Below are 24,709 nucleotides of genomic sequence, written 5' to 3'. Positions count from 1 at the left end.
GTACATGTGCTTTTCCACAAAACACCAGTGGTTCACGTAGTGAATCTTACAATTCTAACTTGCCAACCGTGGTCTGTATGGAGTTGTTCAATAAAGGGCCCAAAATTAAGATAACATAGATGGGAGAGGTCTCTATGAATAGGAATTCCTAAGTATTTGATACCCTGTGAGGGCCAGGCAAAGGGAAAGTTGGACTGGATGGAATCCTATATGGATTTGGGGAGGGAGACATCGAGGGCCTCAGACTTCGCTGCATTGATTTTAAAATTTTACCATGTAACAAAGTGATCTATTTCAGCCATAACAGCATGGATGGATATATGTGATTGAGTGATATATACTAGGACATCATCAGCAAATAGAGAGCACTTGTACTCGGTGCCTCCCACCTCAATCCACCTAATATTGGGGTTATGGCGAATTGATGAGAGCAGGTGCTCCGTCACTAGGATGTATAAGAGAGGGGACAGAGGACATCACTGCCTTGTCCCATTGGTGATTGTGAAAGGTGATGAAAATGTTCTGACGCACCCCCTGGGCCTTGGGACACCCGGAGCCGGACCCTTTTTGGTGGATGCTGGTGGTTGTAGTCTTCGTGGCGGCGACCCAGTTCCGTGGCTCAGGGCGGTCAAACCAGTGGCGGAACTATTTATGTGGTTTTCATGTTTAAATGTCCGACTACGCCACCCGTGGATTGCGGTCAGAGTGAACCGCCGCTACAGGGCAGACCACTGAGGCTGGTGTTGTGGGTGCAGCAGAGCGTAGCATAACTCCCCACGGGAGGAGTATAGCCTCAGGGCAGTGTATGCGGAGGATGGGGGTGATGGTGCAGGGCAGCAGCAGTAACGACACGGAGTCAGTGATGCAGTTCAGGGCCTTTACTCACAGTTCTTATTATCCAGACCACGTCTGCAGGTAACGGCTGCCCACGTCGTACTGTGCTCACCAGGTGAGGGGCTCAGACAACTCCCAGATAACTTTGGAGCACTTCACAGGACCCCCTTTGTGTGTCCTTTGTCTGGCCTTTCTTACCAACACTTCTGTCCGGCTGCCTCGGGCCTCCTCTTGGTAAACTTGGCGCCAGTTTCCCTGACCCTATGTGGTGCCTTCCTAGCGGGTGTAGCGAGGGGCTGCGCCACATAAAATGTCAGAGCCTCCGGTTTCTAGCTGAGGGTCGTTTCCTGCCTCCACTAGTTCGGGGACCGGTCTCCCCCTTTGGCCTGACCCCTCCACGCAGGTGGATTCGGGCGTGCGGTGGCGACTTGCCCGTCCGCACCCCTGGGATCCCTTCATTCCTCGTTCCTGGAGCCTTCTCCGCTCCTCTTCCTTCCTTCTCCCTCTTCCAGGCCTGGGCCTCTGTTACTAGGCCCGCCTCCGGAGCAGAGCTCATGCAGAGCCCCTGCTCCCTGCCACTTCTGCTCAGACTTCTCTGCACTGAACTAAGATGGTGCCCACCTTTTATACTCCCTTCTCAATGCACCCAGGAACTGCTTCCTCCCTGCTCCTGCACTACAGGGTTCCCCTTCCTCAGTGTTCCCTCCCCCCACTCCAGCCAGGGACAGGGACTGTCGTGCCCATCTCAGGGGCATATTGGTCGCCCTGCCCCACGGCAATGTGGTGTAATGCATGCAGGTGTCGGGTCCTGATCCACACTCCATCCTTACCTGAGAGTGAGATATCACACCTCTGGGTGAGGTGCAATACGTCTTTAGCAACCGAGCCCTCAGGGTGCTACAGTTCCATTTATCTTCAGCCTAGGTGACGTATTGCGATACAGGGCCGTGATTTTGGCTATAAAAGGGTCCCCTAGACCCCTACCCCAAGCTTTTTAAGAGAATCATATATGGCGTGCCAGGAGACTCTATGGAATGCTTTCTCAGCATCCAACGAGAGTATCTAATTACAAATTTTTAACTGCATCTAGCCCAGGAAATACTTTGTGCCTAGTAGCAGTGTCTGCTAGTAAGCGGATTATCCCGGCTGTTAAGCAAGCTGCACCACCTGTAGTTTAGACACTTAATTTTTTCAAAGGAAATGCTTCGGGACCATGGGATACTTAGTGAAGAGCATCAGGAGGCACCCCAAGGCATAGGGGCTGGGACTGGCAGTAGGATGCCTTGCGGTGGACAGCCGAGCTCGATCCTTATAAAAGCTTTTTAACTGCAGCAGCTTTAGTGGACGCTACTGGAGCTGGAATTACCGCGGCTGCTGGCATGAGACTTGCCCTCCAATAGATCCTTGTAAATGGATTTAAAGTGTATTCATTCAAATTAGAGAGACAATTTAAATTAAAAAGCTTAGAGCTGCCTCCACCACAGGGGGGCTCGCTCGACCCACCAGCGGACAGGCACCAGTATTGGGAGAGGGGGGCTGGCCGTCAGGGTTCACCGCGGCTCTGGCACAAACCCGGCGACACGGAGGTGGCACGGGCAGGAGCGGACTGGCCGTGTCGGCTTCTCACTTTTTGGATTTTAGAAGGGCATGACATGCCTATATCTGTGTCTCCCCCTCCTTTTACTCCTCCACCTCTTTTATTTTCGCATGACTATATGTACTTGTCACTTTTCCATGTGTTAGTTATGTCTTCTGAGCAGTTTGTCAGCTTTTGGACACCTTTGAAGGTGTTTTCTATGTGTTTCTATGTGTTTTTGTTTGCCTGCCATTGGTTTTAACGGTGTTCGAAGGTGTTCGACGAACAGTTCGACGAACAGTTCGGCGAACACACGGGTGTTCGACGAACCGAACCGAACTCGAACACTACGGGGGTGGCTCAACACTAGTGGTTTTACTTGAAGATTGACGCCATTTTCTGTATAAGCATGAATATAGATATACTAATTCCGACCGCCCACTTGACTTCTAAGCCCTGATTAAGCAGGGAGTTAAATAAATTATCTAAATCTATTAAATATTTTGCAAAAATGGCCACTTTATCTATATTTTAACATATGTATTGAAGACATGATTTTGTGACAATATAAAAGTATCACGGTTTGTACTTCTGCAATTATCAGTACTACAGCCTTCCCCATATTCTGCACAGCTCTCCTATTCTCACAATGGAGGCTTGTAACATGGCTCGAGACAGTAGCCGTGGATGAGGTTCTCGGGACAGTAGCCGTGGAAGTGGGCACTTCTCAGTTACACTTAATGACACTTCATTTCTCTTGCAATTCACACTCTTACATCTCTTAAAAATCTAGCAAATGTTTATGGGAGACTCCATCTACCATACACGGGTTGAGGTGTAATGCTACATCCGCTCACTGCAGCTCTCAGTTCCCAACTGGCTAATGAAGATCCCACTGTATGAGGTACGTTGGTATGACTCCTCATTAGAACCTTGGAAGTCCACTGTCCTCCGTAGGAGATTTTAAGTCCCAATATGGTGACCATCGCTTCCTTTCAATACACCCAATTCAGTTCCCTTTCACTCTAGATAACTATTCACTAAAGTCCTGCTGATACAACTCCTTCTCGTTCAATCCCCTTTAAGTGGAACTTCTATTTCCCCTGGGTTAAGTTTTGTACCATTTAAGTGGCCTCCCTGACCTGGGTTCCAATCCATCAAATGTCTTGTTATGTTTTCTTGGTCCTTAGGACATATTATCTGATGTCCTGTGGTCCTGCCTCTTCGCACGCAATACACCAAAACCTGTCAGTCTGCCAACTGTCAGACCTTGGGTCTTTCTCCATTGAACATTGAGCTCTAACTACCACACTATCAGGAAGTCTTCCCACATAGTCCCTCCCATTCTGGTCTAGTCCCAACTCTTAACTGTATTTGTACCCAACTAAGTGGATGCAAATGACTAAATAGATAAAATCCCTTTTAAAACAGTACAGTGCATTATATCACAACACATATCTTCAAGGGAGGTTTTGGGCAGCACCACCACTTCCTTACTTGCTGCTGGAGGAGCATGTGACCAGACCTGTCCATTAGCCTCCTTCAATAGAAAAACACTGCACATGGGAAAGTTGTTTTACAGTTGGAGGAGGCTGGTGTGCAGGTTTAGTCACATGTTCCTCTATCAGAAACGACTTTATGGTCAGGAAAGAGAGAGATTTTTTAGCTCAAAAGTCTAGATTCTCATTGTTTTCACTGGGGATTGGGTTCTGGTTGACGTTCGGACACGGTTCTGGTAACCGAACAAAACTTTGGAGTAAAGTTTGGGTCGGGTACTTCCATGGTTCCTCTCATCTCTAATAATGGGTTGTCATCATGACACAACCCCAGGAATATTGTAATCTTAGTGATTTATTTTTATAACCATCATTGATCACTGATTGACTTTCAGCACAATTACCGTCCAATGTATAAATACAACTGATCTAACAAAAAACAAAGATTCTTGACTAAACACCTTAACTTACCTTTAACTGATTTTTATCTTCACAGCAGAGTTCCGGGCTTTTTTGAAGAGTTTACCCACAGACCGTTTCCTCAACATCTCAACTATTTCAAGACTTTGGAACACAGACCTCCACCTCAACCGGCGCTATGAACAGCTAAGAGCGGGTTTCAAACAGCTATTGTCCAAGTCTCAACGACAAATGCGACGCTTAATAAATCTGAGCAAACACTGCCTTCGCCAGCCTCAGTACACATTACTGCGGGAGAGGTTAGTTCATCCAAAAATGTTTTAGTACATATTCATCAAAGCTCAACATCATATTAAGAAAGGATTTTTTGTCATCTTGTTTAAAATAATTTAGGTTAGGTGATACTTTACAGATATTAAAACCTTTAGAAACTATATTGAAACTTTGGTCTGAAGATTTTTATTTAGGGTGAAGGTTTTAATTTTCATGAGCATTTCATTCCAAGGTTCTCAATTTGTACTGATTAATTTTATTGTATTTATTTATAGGAATTTAATCTCCATATTTTTCTGATAGACACCTCCAATTATTCAGAGTGTTTAGAGAGATGAGCGAATCTCCTTTGGCGTTGAGGCCAGTTACTGGCCTCACACAGTCAAATGGTGGAGTGGGTGACCCGGAAGTGGCAGGATGGGTGACCCTCAAGTGGCAGGGTGGGTGACCCTCAAGTGGCAGGGTGGATGAGTGACCCTCCCACTTGACACATGATATTAATGTCCACATGATGCATGTCATTGACATCAATGACATTTATCATCCGTCACTAGACCCTATTAGTGCGATCACTGGACTGAGCACCAGAAGAGCAGAAGACCAGTGTCGAGGTCCATGGAGAAGCAGTGGTATAAAGACGATGATGGCTTAGGATAAGGGAATATATTGCATTTTATTATATTGACCCCTTCCTGGCCTTCAAAAGAAGACAGCAAAAAGGTTACTGGTTGACTGATACATGCTAATCGAACCCCCAAAATTTCAGATTTACCAAAATCTAAAATTTGGGGGAAATGTATAACAAATTCAAGTTTGTTTGCCAGCTCTGCCAGAATGTCTCAGACGCTCCCATAGAAAAAGGGAGAACCCCATGGACTTCCTAAAAAATTGTTAAATCATCTGGGCTCTGCCAAAGCTTCCATCAAAGCAGGGCTTCCTAAAGGTTTCATGTGCAAGACTCGGGGATTGTAAGTCCATCTGTAAAGCAAACATTCAATGGGTGGGAAAAGGGAGAATAAAAGGGCATAAGGGCAATGTCTGAAAAATAGGGCATGGTCATTTAATAAATTTCACTCTACAAGTTACCTGTATGTCATCCCCTATAGTTGGCAAGTACACTATAGAGAATGGGCACTCCATTCGGAAATGTATGTGCTTCCATGTGGTACCATTCCACAGAGGAGAAATGTTCCTGGCGGAGAAAAACTCTGTAATATTGTACGCAGTGCATGGATCTGCTGAACTTAGATCATAGAACCGTCTAATTATCTAATTCAGTTCAGTCGAAAAATAAGGATTCCCACAGTTGTGGCTGAAATTTAGAAATTAAACAGCGGCCTTAGAGTATTATTCCTAGAAAAGGCGATGTGTTCATTAGTGATTTACAGATAACAAGGTTATATTTCCATTCCCATAATGTTTTTCAAGAGGATAATTACAGCAACCTTAACATACTGTACCTGTACTGTTAACCTCATCCATTGCTCAGGTTGTCGGCCGTGCAGTATTAATCGTCTTGGCATACATAACATTTTATTATATTAAAGTACATGTTAACATTTAAATTAAAAAAAAGTAATAATTAAAAGTAAATGAGCCAAGGCAGCTAATATAGCTCTTATAATAGAACCTGACCAGTAATAACTCAGCAAAGAAAAAAACTGACTAATCCATGGCTTTTATTAATGGCCAGGGAGTCCCGGGTCCTATAAAGATGTTTCTTTACAGTAAATTAGATTTATACATTGTAGTGGGAGCAGATCACTTGGGAACACGTTTTATCTCCTTTATTTCAGTATGTTTCTAGGTCTCGCTAATCTATAGCTCCTAATTTAAAATGAATGTGCAAAATTGCACTTCAGTATCAAAATCGCCCAAAGTTTTAATTCATCAAGGTGGAATTTAAAGCTTGAGGAGAAAAAAATCCATTAACCTATTTTCGAGACCACTGGAAATACAGCATTTATTTGTGAGAAGCAGCACCATCTTGTTTCTATAGATCTTTCTGTAGAAATAGCTGATCTTTTGGCTATAGATTGCTTACAAAATGATGGCGTAATTAAAGGTACCAAAGGAGCATTGATAGTTGGGCACTGCTGTCTTAGTGGGTTTAAAGGCCACTCTGCCACAAAAGAAGACACCTATAGTATAAATATCACATGGTGCCTTGGGGCCGAGTAGCTATAAGTAATGACTCTACAAAAGGTCAATTCTGTTTAGAAATTGGCTAAAAGTATCATGGGCATTTGCCACAGAGTTGGACCTCTACTAGCAATAATAATAAGATAGAATACCTCTGTAAAGCAACATGCGATGAAGTACTCCATGAATTTTTCTTTTCTAAAATCTACTTAGCGGTTTATAGGGTATCGTAGTTCCTTAAAACACTTGCACAGGTGGATCTTTCTTTCCTTTTTTTCTTGGATTGTCCCTTCCCGAGATGACCAGCTTAGAAAATAAACATTATTTTGAGATATTCTGTTTGGAGATGTTTCTACTAGATCTCTCTGCATGGAGGTCATAATGTGACTTGCAGTCAAGATAAAGGTGGACAAATCAGTATGTAATAAGACCATGTGTGATGATTGAGAACATCCGAGAAGAAGCTTACAGTGATAGCTAAGAGGGATTACCAAGTGAGTATTTTGACCTTAGAGTAGAAGTGTCTTTGAATTAGAAGTGTCAAACCAAAAGTGAACTAGAAGGGTCAACCAATTTTGATGGAGCTATCAAAACAAGCTGATTGCACATTGTTGCAATCAGCTGTGACCTGCAGCAGAACTCAGCTCCTCTATAGCTCCACCGTAGGTCAAATGAAGTATTTCATGGTGCCTATTAAACCAGCAGTCTTACCATGTAATGTATGCATGTGCCTTTTTTTTACTCCGCGTAAACTGACCTGCAGTGTGTGTTTCAAATTTGCTACACATCAATTTCTCTTGCGGGTACGCTGAGTTTTATTTGCAGATTTTTCCCATTGAATTGCATTAGATGCCGAAAATCCACAGGTAAAAATCGCAAGAGAAACACATAAAAAATGCATGGATATCAATAAAGTTTTGTCAAAGCTAAATGCCAGGAAGTATCAAAAACAAAGCAGCTTTGTTTGACACACCAGCAACAGACAAAAAACGCAACATCAAAAACGCGATTAAAACTCATGTAAAGAAACTCACACAAAAACGCAATGAGAAAAAATGCAAGTAACCTAATTTACATAATAGGTGCAGAAATGGTACAGAAAATCTGCAACATCGAAAACTCACCAAAAGCTCGTTGTGGGAACGTAGCCTTAAAGGGGTGGCCTGAAGTCCAAAGTAATGTTCATTCAAAATCCATATCTATTTAGTGCCATAATCTAAACTATTTTCTAACGTACTTAAATTAAAAATTCCCTATCCTTCCTTAAATACATTTCTTTTTCTTCACTTCCTTTTTAATGACTCTTCATTTGAGAATACTCAAACAAGGTGTCATCAGGAGGCTGAGGCTACAGTCACTGCTGCAGCCACAGCCCCCTCAATGAAATGAAGTGCTCATTTCAGGGACTGAGCTGGTCCTTGTGTATTGTGCACTGTTTGATGTGCACAATGACAGCGCATTCTCTGTTGTTTGCTCAGATCAGCAGTGAAGCCAGAAACAGAGTGGTGTCATGATGCCTGGCCTGCAGAGACCAGCGCCACCCCCACAAGTGATGTCACTAGACTCTTCATGCCTAATTGCGCTTTGTTGTTGGCTTGTTACTGCTGATCTGAGCAGGCAACAGAGAGAGCACTGTCATTGTGCACATCTCACAGTGCACAGCCTGAGAGTGACTGCAGCCTCTGCCCCCTGATGACACTTGTGCATTTTTCTAGTTTCTTAAAGATGTAGTATACTCTAGGTAAAGCTGTTTTATGGGGCATTTAAGATATATGTTTGCAGGAGAATTATATATTTCGCACTGTAGATCTAGAGCTGGCGAACGAAAAATATTCCTGTCTATCAGTAAAATAGTGAATTGTGTATGTCTATGTTAAAATTGCTATTATAAAAATAAGATAAGAGGACAAGCAGGGGAGGATGTTCAACATGAAACAGCAAAGAAAAGACAAAAAAACACAAAGGGAAATGGAACCAAAAAAAAGATGAGACTCCCACGTCTCAATTTACTGTTGTTAGAGCGGTTGTTAGAATGACTTTCAAAGTAACTGCTCACTAGTACCACAAAGTAGTAAGTGCCGTAATAGTGGTTGCCGGAGTAAAGTCGGTGTTCATCAGTGACCTTTTTTTTTCTTGGAACACATATAATTACAGTCTTTTTTTTTTAATAGAGGAAATGGCTTTTACTGAGAATTCGGGTACAACACTGGGTAGAAAAAAAATAGACACTGCCATTTATATAGCAGCAGAGTTTGGGTAGACAGATGCAAATAACAACATCTCACCTTTTTGCTGATCCATTAAGCATATGTTCAGTATACAACACATTCCGTTAAGTGCAGCACATTGTAGGTTAGACGCTCTTCAATGTATTTTTTTTTCAGCACTTAATTGCTCTCCGATTGCTTTTTTCAAGAAAAACAGAAATCCCTTTGACCTTTTTGAGAAGGAGGCATTTCCCTTGAGATGCCTCTACTTTATGGGATACATCATCATGGCAGACACAATTAGATTTCGGTTTAATTACAGCTTAATTATGTAATCACCCTCACCTTTAAAGAGGAACTGGTAAAAGAGCGGAGCAAGACAACGAGTGAATTCTTGGTATAATGTGAGTGCAGCTCATCCGGTGGATTTGAAGGAATGTTGACAATGAAGTCAATTAACTGCAAAGAGACATGTCACGGACACAATGCAGACAGACACATGGCAGATTTATTTGAAGTCGGTGAGTCAGCCTAGTCCTCATTACAGAGCTGCTCCATGAGCCCCGGAGATGGCGCATTGATTACACATGATAATTATGTTGTATTTTTTCAACATGTATTCATCTTGGCATAAAAAGTAAATGTTTTTGCGTTCTTTCTTTTGATTGCAATCCAAATTCCCCCATGCAGAGAGTAATTGCACTGTTTATTATGAGATACCTGGTAATCAAATTAAATGGAGCGTCAGCCTATAACCAGTGGTCACATTAAGCACAGTACAATATAGGTGACTGTGTACTCAAGAAAAATCATATCTTTAGTATTAAAATCTGTAAGTTCTTTTGTAAAACTTTCTTTATCATACTATCTTAGTTTTAATTAGGTGCTTGGTGCGATTTCTTCCTTCCTTCCTTCTTTTTTTCCTTCTCATCCTCTCTTCCTACTCATCCTCTCTTCCTTCTCATCTACACTTTTATCTCATCCTCTCTTTCTTCTCATCCTCTCTTTCTTCTCATTCTCTCTTCTCATCCTGTCTTCTGTTCCTCTCTTTTCATTCTGTCTTCTCAAACGCTCTTTCTTCTCATCCTCTCTTCCTTCCACCCTTCCTTCCCTATCCTCCCTCTTTTCTTCCTTCCTTCATTTCCTATCTTCTCTTATTCTTTCCTTCTCATCCTCTCTTCCTTGTCATCCTTTCTTCCTTCTCATCTTTTCTTCCTTCTCATCCTCCCTTCCTTCCTTCTCTCCTTCTTTTCTTTCCTTTCCTTTCTTCCCTTTCTTCCTTCCTTTCCTATCTTCTCTTATTCTTTCCTTCTCATCATCTCTTCCTTCTCAACCTCTCTTCCTTCTCATCGTCTCTTCCTTCCTTCCTTTCCTATCTTCTTTTATTCTTTTTTTCTTATCCTCTCTTCCTTATCATCTCTTCCTTCTCATCCTATCTTCCTTCCTTCCTTTCCTATCTTTTTTATTCTTTTCTTCTCATCCTTTCTTCCTTCTCATCCTCTCTTCTTCCTTCTTTCCTTTCCTATCTTATTTTATTCTTTTTTTCTTAACCTCTCTTCATTCTCATCCTCTCTTCTTTCCTTCCTTCCTTTCCTATCGTCTTTTATTCTTTTTTTCTCATCCTCTCTTCCTTCTCATCCTCTCTTCCTTCTCATCCTCTCTTCCTTCTCATCCTCCCTTCATTGCTTTCCTATCTTCTTTTATTCTCTTCCTTCTCATCCTCTCTTCCTTCCTTTCCTATCTTCTTTTATTCTTTTCATCTCATCCTCTCTTACTTCTCATCCTCTCTTCCTTCTCATCCTCTCTTCCTTCTCATCCTCTCTTCCTTCTCATCCTCTCCTCCTTCCTTCCTTTCCTCCCTCACAGCAGCCATCGCTGTCTACAATGAAATCTCACACATGAACTGATAGTCTCAGTGATGGCACATGTGAAAAACAGAACAAGGAAAGAAGACAAGAGAAAGGTGTTTCTGCACAGGCGCTGGAACTCTGATGATCAGCGCTTGGGCAAGATTTCAGTGGAGACAGTTCCTTCAAAGTCAACTCTGTCAGTTAAGGAAGAGGGGGACAGAGATATATGAATAGGTGGGAAACTACACTAAACCTCTTGGCCATGCCATGGGTGCACTGAGCATCTCATTAGCATTTTAATACAAAGAAAGTTTTCTTCAAAATGAACAAACAGATTTCAATACTAAGGGGCACCATACATAATAGATAGCTGGCAGCTATCTCTCCCACTCCTCCATACACTGGAGTATTCACTCTGCTAAGCGATCGTGTTCTCTACGAAAAAGCCGCTGACAATCTCCTCCAATGGCGGCTTATCTCGTGGAGAACAAAAGGACAAGCAGTCCAAAATCGTATATGCCGTATTCTTAAAAGGAGGACCTGATAGCATTCCTGACCTGTCTGTTGATATTTTCATAAAGTAATAATTCAAAATAATGTATTCTTAGATCTCTGCATTGTGCTGTGCTGCTGTTATTCCTCAGGTTAATGTATGAATAAATTGAGAACTGGTAGTCCATTAAGTACACAAGTTTTTCTTTATGGCACCTGCAACAAAAGGGATCCCTTCCTCTGCAGGTGACAAGCCTGTGACATGATACTACATTATCTGTTGCAAGATGGGTCACAACTTTCGCCAGCTTGGACTTGCTCAAACTTCTAGGATTTTTTCCTCACATCAGGTTTTTTTTTTTCACATCCAAGAAAAACGGATCCATCTTGATCAGTGCTTTTTATCCAACTTTCATCCATTTTTTTTTTTTTATCCCGAACCATTGGCCAATAAAAAAATTGATGTAAATATAATGTCAAATCCTCTAGACTTGCTTGCACCTTATTAAAACTTTAACTCAACAGAACTCTAAAAAAGTAAGAAATAGTCTTGATACTAAATATATACTAGAAACTAACACTGATTTTTGCATTTAAAACAGTCAAAGATCCAACATTTGAGGATAAGGAAAGGGTTAATTTATGGCTCACGGCCTCATTACGTGGTAGTCATCGTATTCGCCATGCCTTAGGATCACATAACTTAATGGTATCATAAACACGATGGTGTCCTCGGCTAGGAGATTCATGAATCACCTTGGATGTGAAATCAATAATCACCAGTAACGGGCACATATCACAGTAACAGTATTTATCGTAAACTTAACTGTTTAGTCACTATAGTTGTATTACTTTAGCTTAGTTTTAGATAAAGTAAAAGTTCATACAGTGAATCAGGTGTGTTTAAAAATATAGCTGTGCCTTAAAGGGGTCGTTCACTTTATCTTTTTTTTCTAACAGTTGTGTTGGGGATGTGATTTTGTGAGACTCATTAATATCTAAATATTACATGTTCTCCTCCTGCACTTTGTAGCGGCTCCTTCCTCACAGACGTCACAGCACTTCTGTTCTCAAAAAGTCTGCTAATGGAGGAGCATGTGACCCCACCTGTCCATCCACAAAGATTGCAAAGATTAAATGAACCGTCCCAAATTATGCTGGATTTGTCCAATGAGGACATAAGGGGTGGCTGTTTGTTTGCCTTGTCACATACTTTCTATCAGTGGCATAACTAGAGTCTGATGGAACATGATGAAAAATTTGGACCTTGGCCCTCACCTGCTTTTTGGTCAGATGTATGGGTCCTATAAAGACATACATGTTTGTTTTCCCATGTAATAATGTCCCCTGTCCTGGCTTCTTCTTGAAATAATCTCCCCCATCCTGGGCCCCCTCCAGTAATAATGCCTCCATCCTGGGCATCATGCTTTAACAACTTACACTAGTCTGGGGCTCTTCCTGCTATAATATCCCCCATCCTGGTATAATGTCACCCATTCTGGTGTAATGTTCTTATTCTGATACAATGTCCCCATCCTGGTATAATGTCTCCATTCTACTATAAAATTGCCCCATCCTGGTATAATGTCCTTATTCTAGTATAAGATTCCCGCATCCTGGTATAATGTCCCCATTCTGGTATAATGTCCCCCATTCCGGTATAATGTCCCCCATCCTGGTATAAAGTCCCCATTCTGGTATAATATGCCCATCCCAGTATAATGTCCCCATTCTGGTAGAATGTCCCCAGTATGGTATATTGTTCCCATTTTGGCATAATGTCCCCATTCTGTTATATTGTTCCCCATTCTGGTATAATGTCCCCAGTCTGTTATATTGTCCCAATTCTGGTATAATGTCCTCATTCTGGTATATTGTTCCCCATTCTGGTATAATGTCTGCCATCCTGGTATAATGTTCGTGTTATGTTCTGCTACCAAAGCTAAGGAAAGAGAGGAGATCTGTCCCTACTATAAGACTCAGCTGAATCCCTACGATGTAACAGGGAACCTGATCCTGCGATCAGACCTGCTAAAGTCCTAATCTAGTCTGTACGGAGACCTATAGATGTGAGGAGGGAATCCCTACAAGTACTAAGGACTGGGAGGAATATGGGACACCTCCTAACAGAAATAGTAGCAGACAGACGAACAAACAAAATAGATAGAACATAGAGGTCCGTAGACCAAGCCAACTAACAGAGTTAGATACAGAGCACAGGCTAGCTAGAAAGTAGATATACAATGAAGTCCAGCAAAGCCAGAAGGGCGGAGCAGGATTAAATAGGCCAACAAGGTCATGTGACCAGCAAAGGAAAAAAAACCTAACAGCAAGGTTCTAACAGTACCCCCCCTTCTAAGAGGATCCTCCGGATCCCCTAGGACCAGGCTTATCAGGAAATCTCCTGTGAAACGCTCTGATAAGTCTGGACGCGGAAACATCATCTGACCTCACCCAAGAGTTATCCTCGGGTCCGAAACCTTTCCAGGCCACAAGATACTGCAAACTACCTCTATACCGTCTAGAGTCAAGGATGCGAGAAATTTCATATTCCCAGTCCTCCACCACCGGAGGAACAGAGGCAGAGGCGTCACCATCCGACACAACAGCTTTTTTTAACAGAGAGACATGAAAGACCGGATTAATTCTCCAGGAGGTAGGAACCTCCAACCTAACAGCAGATTGGTTGATAACCTGAAGCACCTTAAAGGGCCCTACAAACTTGGGACCCAATTTCTTAGAAGGAATCCTCAACCGCAGATTCCTAGAGGACAACCAAACCATGTCACCAACAGCGAACAAAACCTCCTGTCGTTTCCTATCAAAGTAGTCTTTAGATTTTCTGTTGGCCTCCTGAAGATTACCACGCACATCCGTCCAAACTCTTTCCAAATCACCGGAAAAATTCTCCTCCTCGGGCACGGCAGATCCCAACTTGGAGAACGACCCAAACGACGGATGTCTCCCAGAACAACAAAAAAAAGGCGAACAACCAGCAGAAGAAGATGTATGATTGTTCAGAGCAAATTCGGCAAGTGGCAGAAACTCAGACCACCCCTCTTGATTGTCTGCCACAAAACAACGCAAGAACTGCTCAACATCCTGGTTTTTCCTTTCTGTCTGGCCATTAGATTCAGGATGATATCCGGACGAAAACGACAAATGAATTCCCAACCTGTCACAAAAGGCACGCCAAAAACGAGCCACGAACTGAGGACCCCTATCAGAAACAATGTCAGTAGGAACGCCATGAAGTCTGACAATTTCCTTGACAAAGGCCTTAGCGAGAGTTTTAGCGCAGGGCAGTTTGACGAAGGGAACCAAGTGACACATCTTGCTAAAACGGTCCACGACCACCCAGATGACAGTAAAACCCTCAGAGGAGGGAAGGTCAGTTATAAAGTCCATAGCCAAATGTGTCCAAGGAGCACTGGGGACCTCCAAAGGACAAAGCAACCCCGCAGCAGGAGTATGTGAGGACTTAGATCTAGCACATATAGTACATTGGCGCACCCACTTAATGACTTCCTTCTGCCATCCAGGCCACCAAAAACTGCGACCCACCAGTCTCTTGGTCTCAGAGATTCCGGGATGACCTGCCAACCGAGATTCGTGACACTCAACAAACAAATCTCTCCTAAAGGTCCCAGGCACAAACAACCTCCCATGAGGAGTGTTAGATGGGGCATTCTCCTGAGCTTTAAGAATCTCATCTTCCAAAACGGAGTCTAAAACACCTATCACAACACCTTCTTGTAAAATGTTTTCCTCTTTCTCAGCACCGACTATGGGAGAAAAACTGCGAGACAAGGCATCCGCCTTAACATTCTTAGTACCAGGGATGTAAGTAACGGAGAAATTAAACCGCGAGAAAAACAGTGCCCACCTAGCCTGACGGGCATTCAGGCGCTTGGCAGCATCAAGATATATCAGATTTTTATGATCCGTAAGAACCTGAACGGGAAATTCCGCACCTTCCAAGAAGTGGCGCCAGTGTTCAAATGCGAGTTTAATAGCCAATAATTCCCGATTACCAATATCGTAATTCAGTTCAGTCTCCGAAAATTTTTTTGAAAAAAAGGCACAGGGATGTAATCCATCCCCGTTATCCTGAGACAATACTGCGCCAACCCCCACAGAGGAAGCATCAACCTCAACCAAAAACGGCCTAGTAACATCAGGCTGCATAAGGATGGGAGCAGAGGTGAACCTCTCCTTGAGATACACAAAAGCTTCAATGTCCTCAGAAGACCACTGAACCGCATCAGCACCTTTCCTGGTGAGATCAGTCAGAGGTTTGACAATACTAGAAAAATTTTTTATGAATTTTCTGTAGTAATTGGCGAAACCCAAAAACCTCTGTATCGATTTCAAACCAATAGGCCTAGGCCATTCCTGCACAGCCTGAACCTTAACCGGATCCATCTCAAAACCTTTGCTGGAGATAATGTAGCCCAAAAAACTAATTCTCTGTACAGCGAACTCACATTTCTCCAGCTTAGCAAAAAGCGAATTGTCCATTAATAACTGTAATACCTCACGCACGCTCCGCCAATGAGACTCCAGATCTGGCGAATAAATCAAAATGTCATCCAAATACACAACCACATTTTTACCGATCAAAGGTCTAAGGATGTCATTAATCAGATTCTGAAAAAATGCAGGAGCATTAGTAAGACCAAAAGGCATAACCAGATTCTCAAAATGACCCACAGGAGTGTTAAAAGCAGTCTTCCATTCATCACCCTCCTTCATGCGCAACAGATTGTATGCCCCCTTAAGGTCAATTTTAGAGAACCACTTGGCCCCCAATAACTGGTTAAACAGATCAGGAATCAATGGCAGTGGGTAAGGATTGCGTACCGTAATTTTGGTAATCTCACGAAAATCCAGACAAGGACGTAAACCGCCGTCCTTTTTTTTTACAAAAAAAAATCCAACCGCCACAGGAGACTTAGAGGGCCTAATGTGACCGGCGGCCAAACTTGTCTGTATGTATTCCTCCAAAGCCTTCCTCTCAGGAATGGTAAGGTTAAATAAACGACTTTTAGGAAGAGTCGCTCCAGGGACAAATTCAATAGAACAATCATAGTCTCTATGGGGAGGCAAAACCTGCGATTCCTTCTCAGAAAAAACTCTCCAAAAATCCTGAATAGGAACAGGCAATTCTCCCCTATCCAAAGCTGCAATACGCCCGTTACAACACTTGTCATAACATTTATGGCTCCAGGATTTAATTTCACTGGTAGACCAATCCAGTACAGGATTGTGAAATTTTAACCAGGGCAAACCCAATATTACTGGAGAAGGCAAGTTATTCAACACTACCAAATCCAATTTCTCATGGTGAACACCATTAATAGTGAGAGGAAATTCACTGACCTTGAGAGTAATATTCTTCAAAGGGGAGCCATCCACAGAAACCACAGCAATGGGGGATGATAAAGGTTCAGGTTTTAAATTGAGTTTTTCCACGAATCCCCCATCAATTACATTCAGTGTAGACCCGCAATCAACAAACACCCGAAATTCCATTAATTTTTCCTGAGCAATCGTGGAAGCAGTTAAAAATATATCCTTGGAATTTAAACATGCAATACGGGCGTGACTGACCATTTTTTTTTCTTTCTTCATACGAAGCTCACAGCCTTTAATCAAATGACCAGATTTTCCGCAATAGAAACACAAGCCTTCTGAAAAACGACGGTCTTTTTCTTGAGAGCGAGGTGCCACCGATCCAATCTCCATCGGTTCACCACTGTTAGTACACACATTATCATAACCAGAAACTGACATAGCAGAGGATTTGCTCTCATTAACCCTAGCACGCAGTCTTCTATCCACCCGTATAGCTAATTGCATAGCCTGTTGCAAATCCTCAGGTGTAGGATAAGCAATTAGCAGGTCTTTAACCCTTTCACTGAGCCCAGCAAGAAATAGACTTTTCAGAGCAGAATCGTTCCACCCTGTTTGAGTGGACCAACGACGAAAATGAGTACAATATTTTTCGACATTACCTGATCCTTGTTTTAAACGTCTCAACTCAGTCTCAGCTGATGCCACACGGTCAGGATCATCATATAATAGTCCTAAAGCAGAAAAAAAACTATCCACTGATCTGAAGCATGTATCACTAGGTTGCAAAGAAAAGGCCCACTCCTGAGGCTCTTTGCGCAAAAGTGACATTATGAACCCTACGCGCTGGGATTCATCCCCAGAGGACTTGGGTCTCAAACGAAAATACAATAAGCAAGCATTTTTAAATGAAAAAAATTCTCGATGTTCACCAAAAAATAAATCCGGCAAACATACCTTAGGCTCCAAGAAATATGCTCCAGGACAGTTACTCACGTGCTGACGGAGCTCGGCCACTTCCAGAGAGAGTCCCTGCAGGTGTTTAGCCAAATCCTGAACCGACACCATGATGGAACAAAAAAAAAAAAAAAAATCTTTCCTTAGAGAATTTGCAGGACTTACTGTTGTGTTCTGCTACCAAAGCTAAGGAAAGAGAGGAGATCTGTCCCTACTATAAGACTCAGCTGAATCCCTACGATGTAACAGGGAACCTGATCCTGCGATCAGACCTGCTAAAGTCCTAAACTAGTCTGTACGGAGACCTATAGATGTGAGGAGGGAATCCCTACAAGTACTAAGGACTGGGAGGAATATGGGACACCTCCTAACAGAAATAGTAGCAGACAGACGAACAAACAAAATAGATAGAACATAGAGGTCCGTAGACCAAGCAAACTAACAGAGTTAGATACAGAGCACAGGCTAGCTAGAAAGTAGATATACAATGAAGTCCAGCAAAGCCAGAAGGGCGGAGCAGGATTAAATAGACCAACAAGGTCATGTGACCAGCAAAGGAAAAAAAACCTAACAGCAAGGTTCTAACAGTTCGCCATCCTGGCAAAATGTCCCCCATCCTGGTATAAAGTCCCTCATCCTGGTATAATGTCCCTCATCCTGAATCCTTTCTGTTCTTCTCCAGCACATTTTAAAAAGAAGCAAACAATTCTCAATTTCCCCGTTCAAATGCAGAGTGGGGTCGTCTTCTGTAGCCAGCATAGTAGCCGGCAGCTAACTTTGGTGTGCCGATACAGGCAGCATATGACGTCACTGCCATACCCCAGGCGTCACTGGCAAGCCAACATCACCTGCCAGCCCCTGATTGACCGGCGGCATGTATTGCAGTGCAGGGAGCGGGCAGGTATCTGTACCGCAATACATTTCACCTGAATGTGCGTCTGAGGATGCACATCCAGGTGAGATTATTGTCGGCGGGCCCTCCTCCAGCACGTGCCTGGTCGTGGTCACACTTTCTGCGATCATGATCATTATTCCCCTGCTTTCTATCATGCTTGAGCAAATACTTAGGCCCTTTGTTGTTAACCCTGCTATTCCTCTCCAGAAATGAGTGCTGTACAGTAGCAGAGGGAATCAGACCAATCAGAGTTAAACTCATTCTCTCCAAGTACCCCATAGTAGCCACATGTGTGACGATCTGATAACTTTGAGTCAGCAAAAAAATTGTTTCATCAATCGAATTCTTTCAGAAATGTAGATAAAATAAATTATTGGATGTAACTCATTCATTCATGGCATTTAAACTATCAGATCCTACACATGAATGCAAAATTGCAATCATTAAAGCCTATAATGAAACAGCATACCATCACTGGGCAAGATCTTCAAAACTGTTTTGTAGGATTTTTCATGCCTTTCATCTGATTTACCTCAATTGCTTCTCTTAGAGCCATATATAAGTGATTCAAGACACAGGAGGTGATTGCGTGCTAAGTACATTTATGATGACGAGTGGATCATGAGAGGATACAAGAGCTCCAATAACTTTTCTATTCAGCTTCTGCCGGTGACATGGACCTTGGACTTCATCCTCTAGTTTTTGCTGGATTGTCTATTGTTGTGCCTATCCTTGACCTTTGTGAACTCTACTATCCTTTTATAATCCTGGCATGATCCATTCTGTAGCATGATATATGGACAACCTTATTCCATTCTTTTCTGTAGAGAATACTATTAGAGATGATCAAATCTTTTGAAAATCGAATTAAAGAGGTTTGACAAAATTTTCCCTACAATTCGATCAGCAGCAAATTAATGCGGTAGGAATCCCAATTTTCCAAAGTGTTCAATTGCCCTCAAAAGACATGTCTAATTTTCTGAGGTCTCGTATGACTGTACCCAACCCCTTTCAAGCTCTTTAATACAAACACAGCCTTAGTAATGTCAAAGAGACCTCAACATAGAAATAGATGGTATCTCGGTAGTAACCATCAGTCCATTTAACAAAACAGTGCACTAACATACCTTTTATGTTTTTCTTTTCCAATTAAAAAATAGTTCAAAAATTATCCCTCTTTTCATTTGGAATCATGCAAACCGTTTTTGTAGAAGACTGACTCAAACTAATGGTGTCGCTGTCAGAGGTAACATCATTCTGCTGTGACTGAGACAATTGACGTTCCATAATGCATACAGAGGTACAGTCAGGCCCCTATAGATTATGGGTGGCATGCCATATAAAGATTTTGTACAATTTACAGATTGCACAGAGTCATAATACACTGTCTGCATAAAGCCTTACACACAAGTGAATGATTTTAGAAGTCTTGTTGAGCCATTGTGACTATGTAGGAGAAAAGTTGAGTGGCTGACCTCTGACAGGAATAACTTCTATTTCCCCAACATATACAATAAACATCCATGTCAGGATAATACTGATATGAGAGGATCATTTTGAATATATATGTACAGCTTTATCAAAAGACTGCTGTTTCACACAACGTTAATGGCTCTTTGGAAAAAGATACAGCAGCATATTTTTGCAGCTAAATCTCTGGTACTGTGGATAATACAACTAAGTCCCTGTCTATTTGTTGCTGTCATCTTTCCAGTGTCAGTAAAAGTCATGGGTTGATTTTGAGCTTAGAATGTTTAACTCTGAGCTTTTGTGGAAAATGCTGACACCAGCGAGGTCACTAATTCCATGCGTTCTGTGGCACAAGATAAAAGAGGCGAATTTATGCCCTTTAAAGCTGTCTGAGAAATATTACTTTTTTATTAGTATTTTCATGGATACTGAGCCTGGGAGATTGGAGAAAGAATATCAGGCTTAAAATGGAATGAACAGACCTATAAAGGCATGGAAGAAGAAATAAAATCTGAAAACACAGTGTAGAATAAAAGCAAAACATGTAGGGTCAGTAGAATAAGAGCTGGCACAGGTATAGGGAAAATACAAATGTTTTCTTTGGATAAAATGCATACTTTTCTAATGAAACATATACAATCATGGTCAAAAGTGTTGGCACCCTTGAAATTGTTCCAGTAAATGAAGTATTTCTCCCAGAAAATTATTGCACTTAGACATGTTTAGTTATACGCATGTTTATATCCTTTGTATGTATTGGAACAACCCCAAAAGGCAGAGAAAAAAAGGCAAATTGGACATAATTTCAGACAAAACCCCAAAAATAGGCCAGACAAAACTGTTGGCACCCTTAACTTAATATTTGGTTGCACACCTTTTGGAATAAATAACTGCAGTCAATCACTTTCTATAACCATCAATAAGCTTCTTATACCTCTCAAGTGGAATTTTGGACCACTTTTCTTTTGCAAACTTCTCCAGGTCTCTCATATTTGAGAAGTGCCTTCTCCCAACAGAAATTTTAAGATCTTTCCACAGGTGTTGGGATTTAGATCCGGACTCATTGGTGTCCACTTCAGAACTATACAGTGCGTTGTTTCCATCCATTTCTGTGTGCTTCTTAAAGTATGTTTGGGATAATTGTTCTGCTGGAAGACCCATTACCTAGGACGCAAACCCAGCTTTCTGACACTGGGTGCTACATTTCGACCCAAAATCCTTTGGTAATCTTCAGATTTCATGATGCATTGCACACAGTCAAGGCACCCAGTGCCAGAGGTAGCAAAACAACCCCAAAACATCTTTCACTGTAGGTCCTGTATTTTTTTATTTGTAGGCATCATTCCGTTTTCAGCAAACATTAGAATGATGTGTTTTACCAAAAAGCTCTATCTTTTTCTCATCTGTACACAAGACTCTTTCCCACAAGGATTTTGGTTTACTCACGTACAATTTGGCAAACTGCAGTCTAGCTTTTTTATGTCTTTGTGTTAGCAGTGGATCCTCCTGGGTCTCCTGTCATGCCGTTTCATTTAATTCAAATGTTGACGGATAGTTCACGCTGATACTGATGCACGATGAGCCTGCAGGACAGCTTGAATTTCTTCGGAACTTGATGGGGGCTGTTTATCCACCATCCGGACTACCCTGAATTGCAACCTTTCATCAATTTTTCTCTGCCATCCACAGTCAGGGAAAATAGCTACAGTGCCATGGGTTGTAAACTTTTTGATTATGTTGCACACCATGGACAAAGGAACATCAAGATCTCTTTAGATGGACTTGTAACCTTGAGATTGTTGATAGTTCTCCATGCTTAGTGTGGCACACACAATGCAAAGGTTGAGTCAATTTCTCCCCTTTTTATCTGGTTTCTGGTGTGATTTTCATATTGCCCACACCTGTTACTTGCTACAGGCGAGTTTAGACGAGCATCACATGCTTGAAAGAAAGTTGTTTACCCACAATTTTGTCACGGTGACAACAATTTTGTCTGGTCCATTTTTGGGGTGTTGTGTGAAATTATGTCCAATTTTCCTTTTTTTCTCAGTTTTTTAGTGTTGTTCCAATACACACAAAGGAAATTAACATGTGTATAACAAAACATGTGTAATTGCAATAATAATCTGGGAGAAATACTTGATTTTCTGGAATAATTTCAAGGGTGACAACACTTTCAGCATGACTGTATATATAAATGATAAAATAAGATTATATAAGGTTAGAAAAGAAACATGGACATTTGAGGTTTCCCTTGAACGGGGCTGAACTGCAATACCAGACACAGGCTATGAACAAAGGTGGGGAAAAAAATAATATCACATTGATGTAAATTTGCCTCTTCTGAAACGTATAATTTCCCTTCTTATCAGTCTAATGTATTTACTTGAGATTATGGTAATTTTCATTATTTAACTCCTACTGTTCGATTATCTTCTTGCTATATATTTACTTGGTGTAATAGGTCACTTGATGATGTGATCATATATTAATTTGTCAGAGATAAAGAATAAAGATAAGTGAATCTGCTTAAATTCAGATTATACAGATTTGCTTGAATTATGGTGGGAAGTATGATTTGCATTGAATTTATTCAATGTGAATCGATTGTGCACTGTTATGCATTGAGATTTCTCCAGCCCACTGAGTATAGGTATAACAAAATGAAAAAAATATATACTCACCGGCCCTCACCTGTCTTTAGGGCCATACATTGAAATCATAGCAAAAGTTCTAATTGCCCCCACCCCCACTCTAGCCAAGAAATATTCAGCAGTCATATCTCTAAATTTTTATATAAAAGGAAAGGGATATGTATTGTGATAACACAGTAATTATGACCCTATTGTAGCCCCTAAACCCCTTAGTGTTCTCACCCATGATACCTTTTTACTGACCATTATAGAGTTTGATGCTTCCAAAAGTGCTGCCACCCACACACATACACAGTATGATATCCTACAGTGAATCCCCTCCCCACAATATAACCCCACAGTCCTCCCACACGTACAGTATGATGTCCCCACAGTGACCCTAACAGAGTATTATACCATAACAGTATGATGTCCCTAAAGAGCCTCCCCCCACAGTATGATGTCACCATAGTTCCTCTACATACAGGCCCTATAGCCCCCCACAAAATATTATGGCCCCTAAGCCCTCACAGACCACCCACTGTCACTCAGTATGATGGCCTCCAAAGCGCACCACTCAGTATAATAGCCCCCACTTATTATGATGGCTCCCATGAACCTCCAATCAATATTATGGCCTCCATAGCTCCTCACTCAGTATCATGATCCCCACAGACCCTCATTAAGTATTACGACTCCAACAGACCCTCACTAGGTATCATGGCCCCCCCAGACTCCTTCTCAGTATAATGGCTTCCACAGCCTCCCACTAAGTATGATGCCCAAAAGCCCATCACTCAGTATGATGGCCCCCACAGTACCCACTCTGTGTGATGGCCCTTATAATCCCCCACTCAGTATGATACCCCCAAAGTCTCTAATTTATATGATGCACCCTACATCCCCTTACTTCATATGATTCCCTCAGAGTCCACCACCAATCATTATGATGGTTCCCACAGCTCCCCACTTAATATGAGGCTCCCAAAGCCCCTCACTTAGTATGATGGCTCCAACAGCATGCCCACTTCACTTAGTAGAATGCTCCTACATCCCCCAACTCAGTATGATGGCCCCCACATCTCCCCACTTAGTATGATGCCTCCAAAGCCTCTAACTTAGTATGATAACCCACAGCCTCTCACTCAGTATAATGCCCTACAGGCCCCCACAGTATGATGTCATGGCCTCCACAAGTATTGACATTTAAAATAAAAAATGAACACTAATACTTACCCTCGTTCCTTTGACGCACTCCTCAGATCGGTTCAGGGTGAGGACTCTGCACAGCAATGTAGTGATTTCATCGTGCCTACAATGTTCTGAGTCTGAGAAGCACAGCTACAGGCTGAATGGTGGACCACAAAGGCTTTGGCTCCTGAATCCATAATTCTTTTTAATGGTATCTGCATTTTGAGAAGACTGTGACAACGAACAGGGCGGAGGGCCAATTGCCACGGCACCGGGCCCCCCAACTCATGGGCCCCACAGCTGCTGCATATTTTGCCACTATGAAGGGTATGCCCTGCCTGTCCCAATGTGCAGCACCATTCTGGTGGTCTTTTTTAGTTTGGTGCAGCCTCTTCTTCTGTCTGGCGTACCATACCAGAGTGGGGCTGAGAGGCAAGACAGGCAAGGTCCAAGTGAGGTTTTTTTTTTCTACCACCTTCGAAGCCCTCTGTAACTCAACAAAGTGACCCCCGGCCAGCCACTATTTTATTAATTTTGCACACTTTTATGCCAAAAATGACAAAAGTATTCTTGGGGTGATACCTTTATTGGCTAACCAGAAAAAAAAAAAAAAATATATATATATATATATATATATATATATATATATATATATATGCAAGCTTTCAGGGCACAGAGGCTCCGTCTTCAGGCAAGAGTGCAAATGAATTCATAAGAGATAAGGCACAGCATTTGAGAGATGTTACAACAAGACATTTGTTCATGAGGTGTAAGTTGTGATGCCTCCTACTGATAAGTTAGGGAGATCAAATTAGTTTTTTTTGTTGCAAAATGAGAGGCCTTGGGAATGTTTAATTATCTGGAGGTGTCAATTTTGTCCATGTAGTGAGTCATAAAGCCAGGTGTTATATTTAGTCC

General features: G+C 42.0%; 1 protein-coding gene across 1 annotated transcript in view; it reads left to right on the top strand.

Moving 5' to 3' along the window:
- Window positions 1-24,709, top strand: part of BRINP2 (BMP/retinoic acid inducible neural specific 2) — a 418,902-nt gene that overhangs the window by 382,041 nt on the left and 12,152 nt on the right. The window contains exon 7 of the mRNA XM_073643360.1: window positions 4,403-4,625. Within this exon, the coding sequence (XP_073499461.1) occupies window positions 4,403-4,625 (223 nt within the window). The remainder of the gene's footprint in view (window positions 1-4,402; window positions 4,626-24,709) is intronic.

This window comes from Phyllobates terribilis, unplaced genomic scaffold, assembly GCF_046119375.1.
Source record: "Phyllobates terribilis strain yellow unplaced genomic scaffold, ASM4611937v1 Scaffold_8__6_contigs__length_399053987, whole genome shotgun sequence".
NCBI lineage: Eukaryota > Metazoa > Chordata > Amphibia > Anura > Dendrobatidae > Phyllobates > Phyllobates terribilis.
This window is presented reverse-complemented; position numbering and strand designations above follow the sequence as displayed.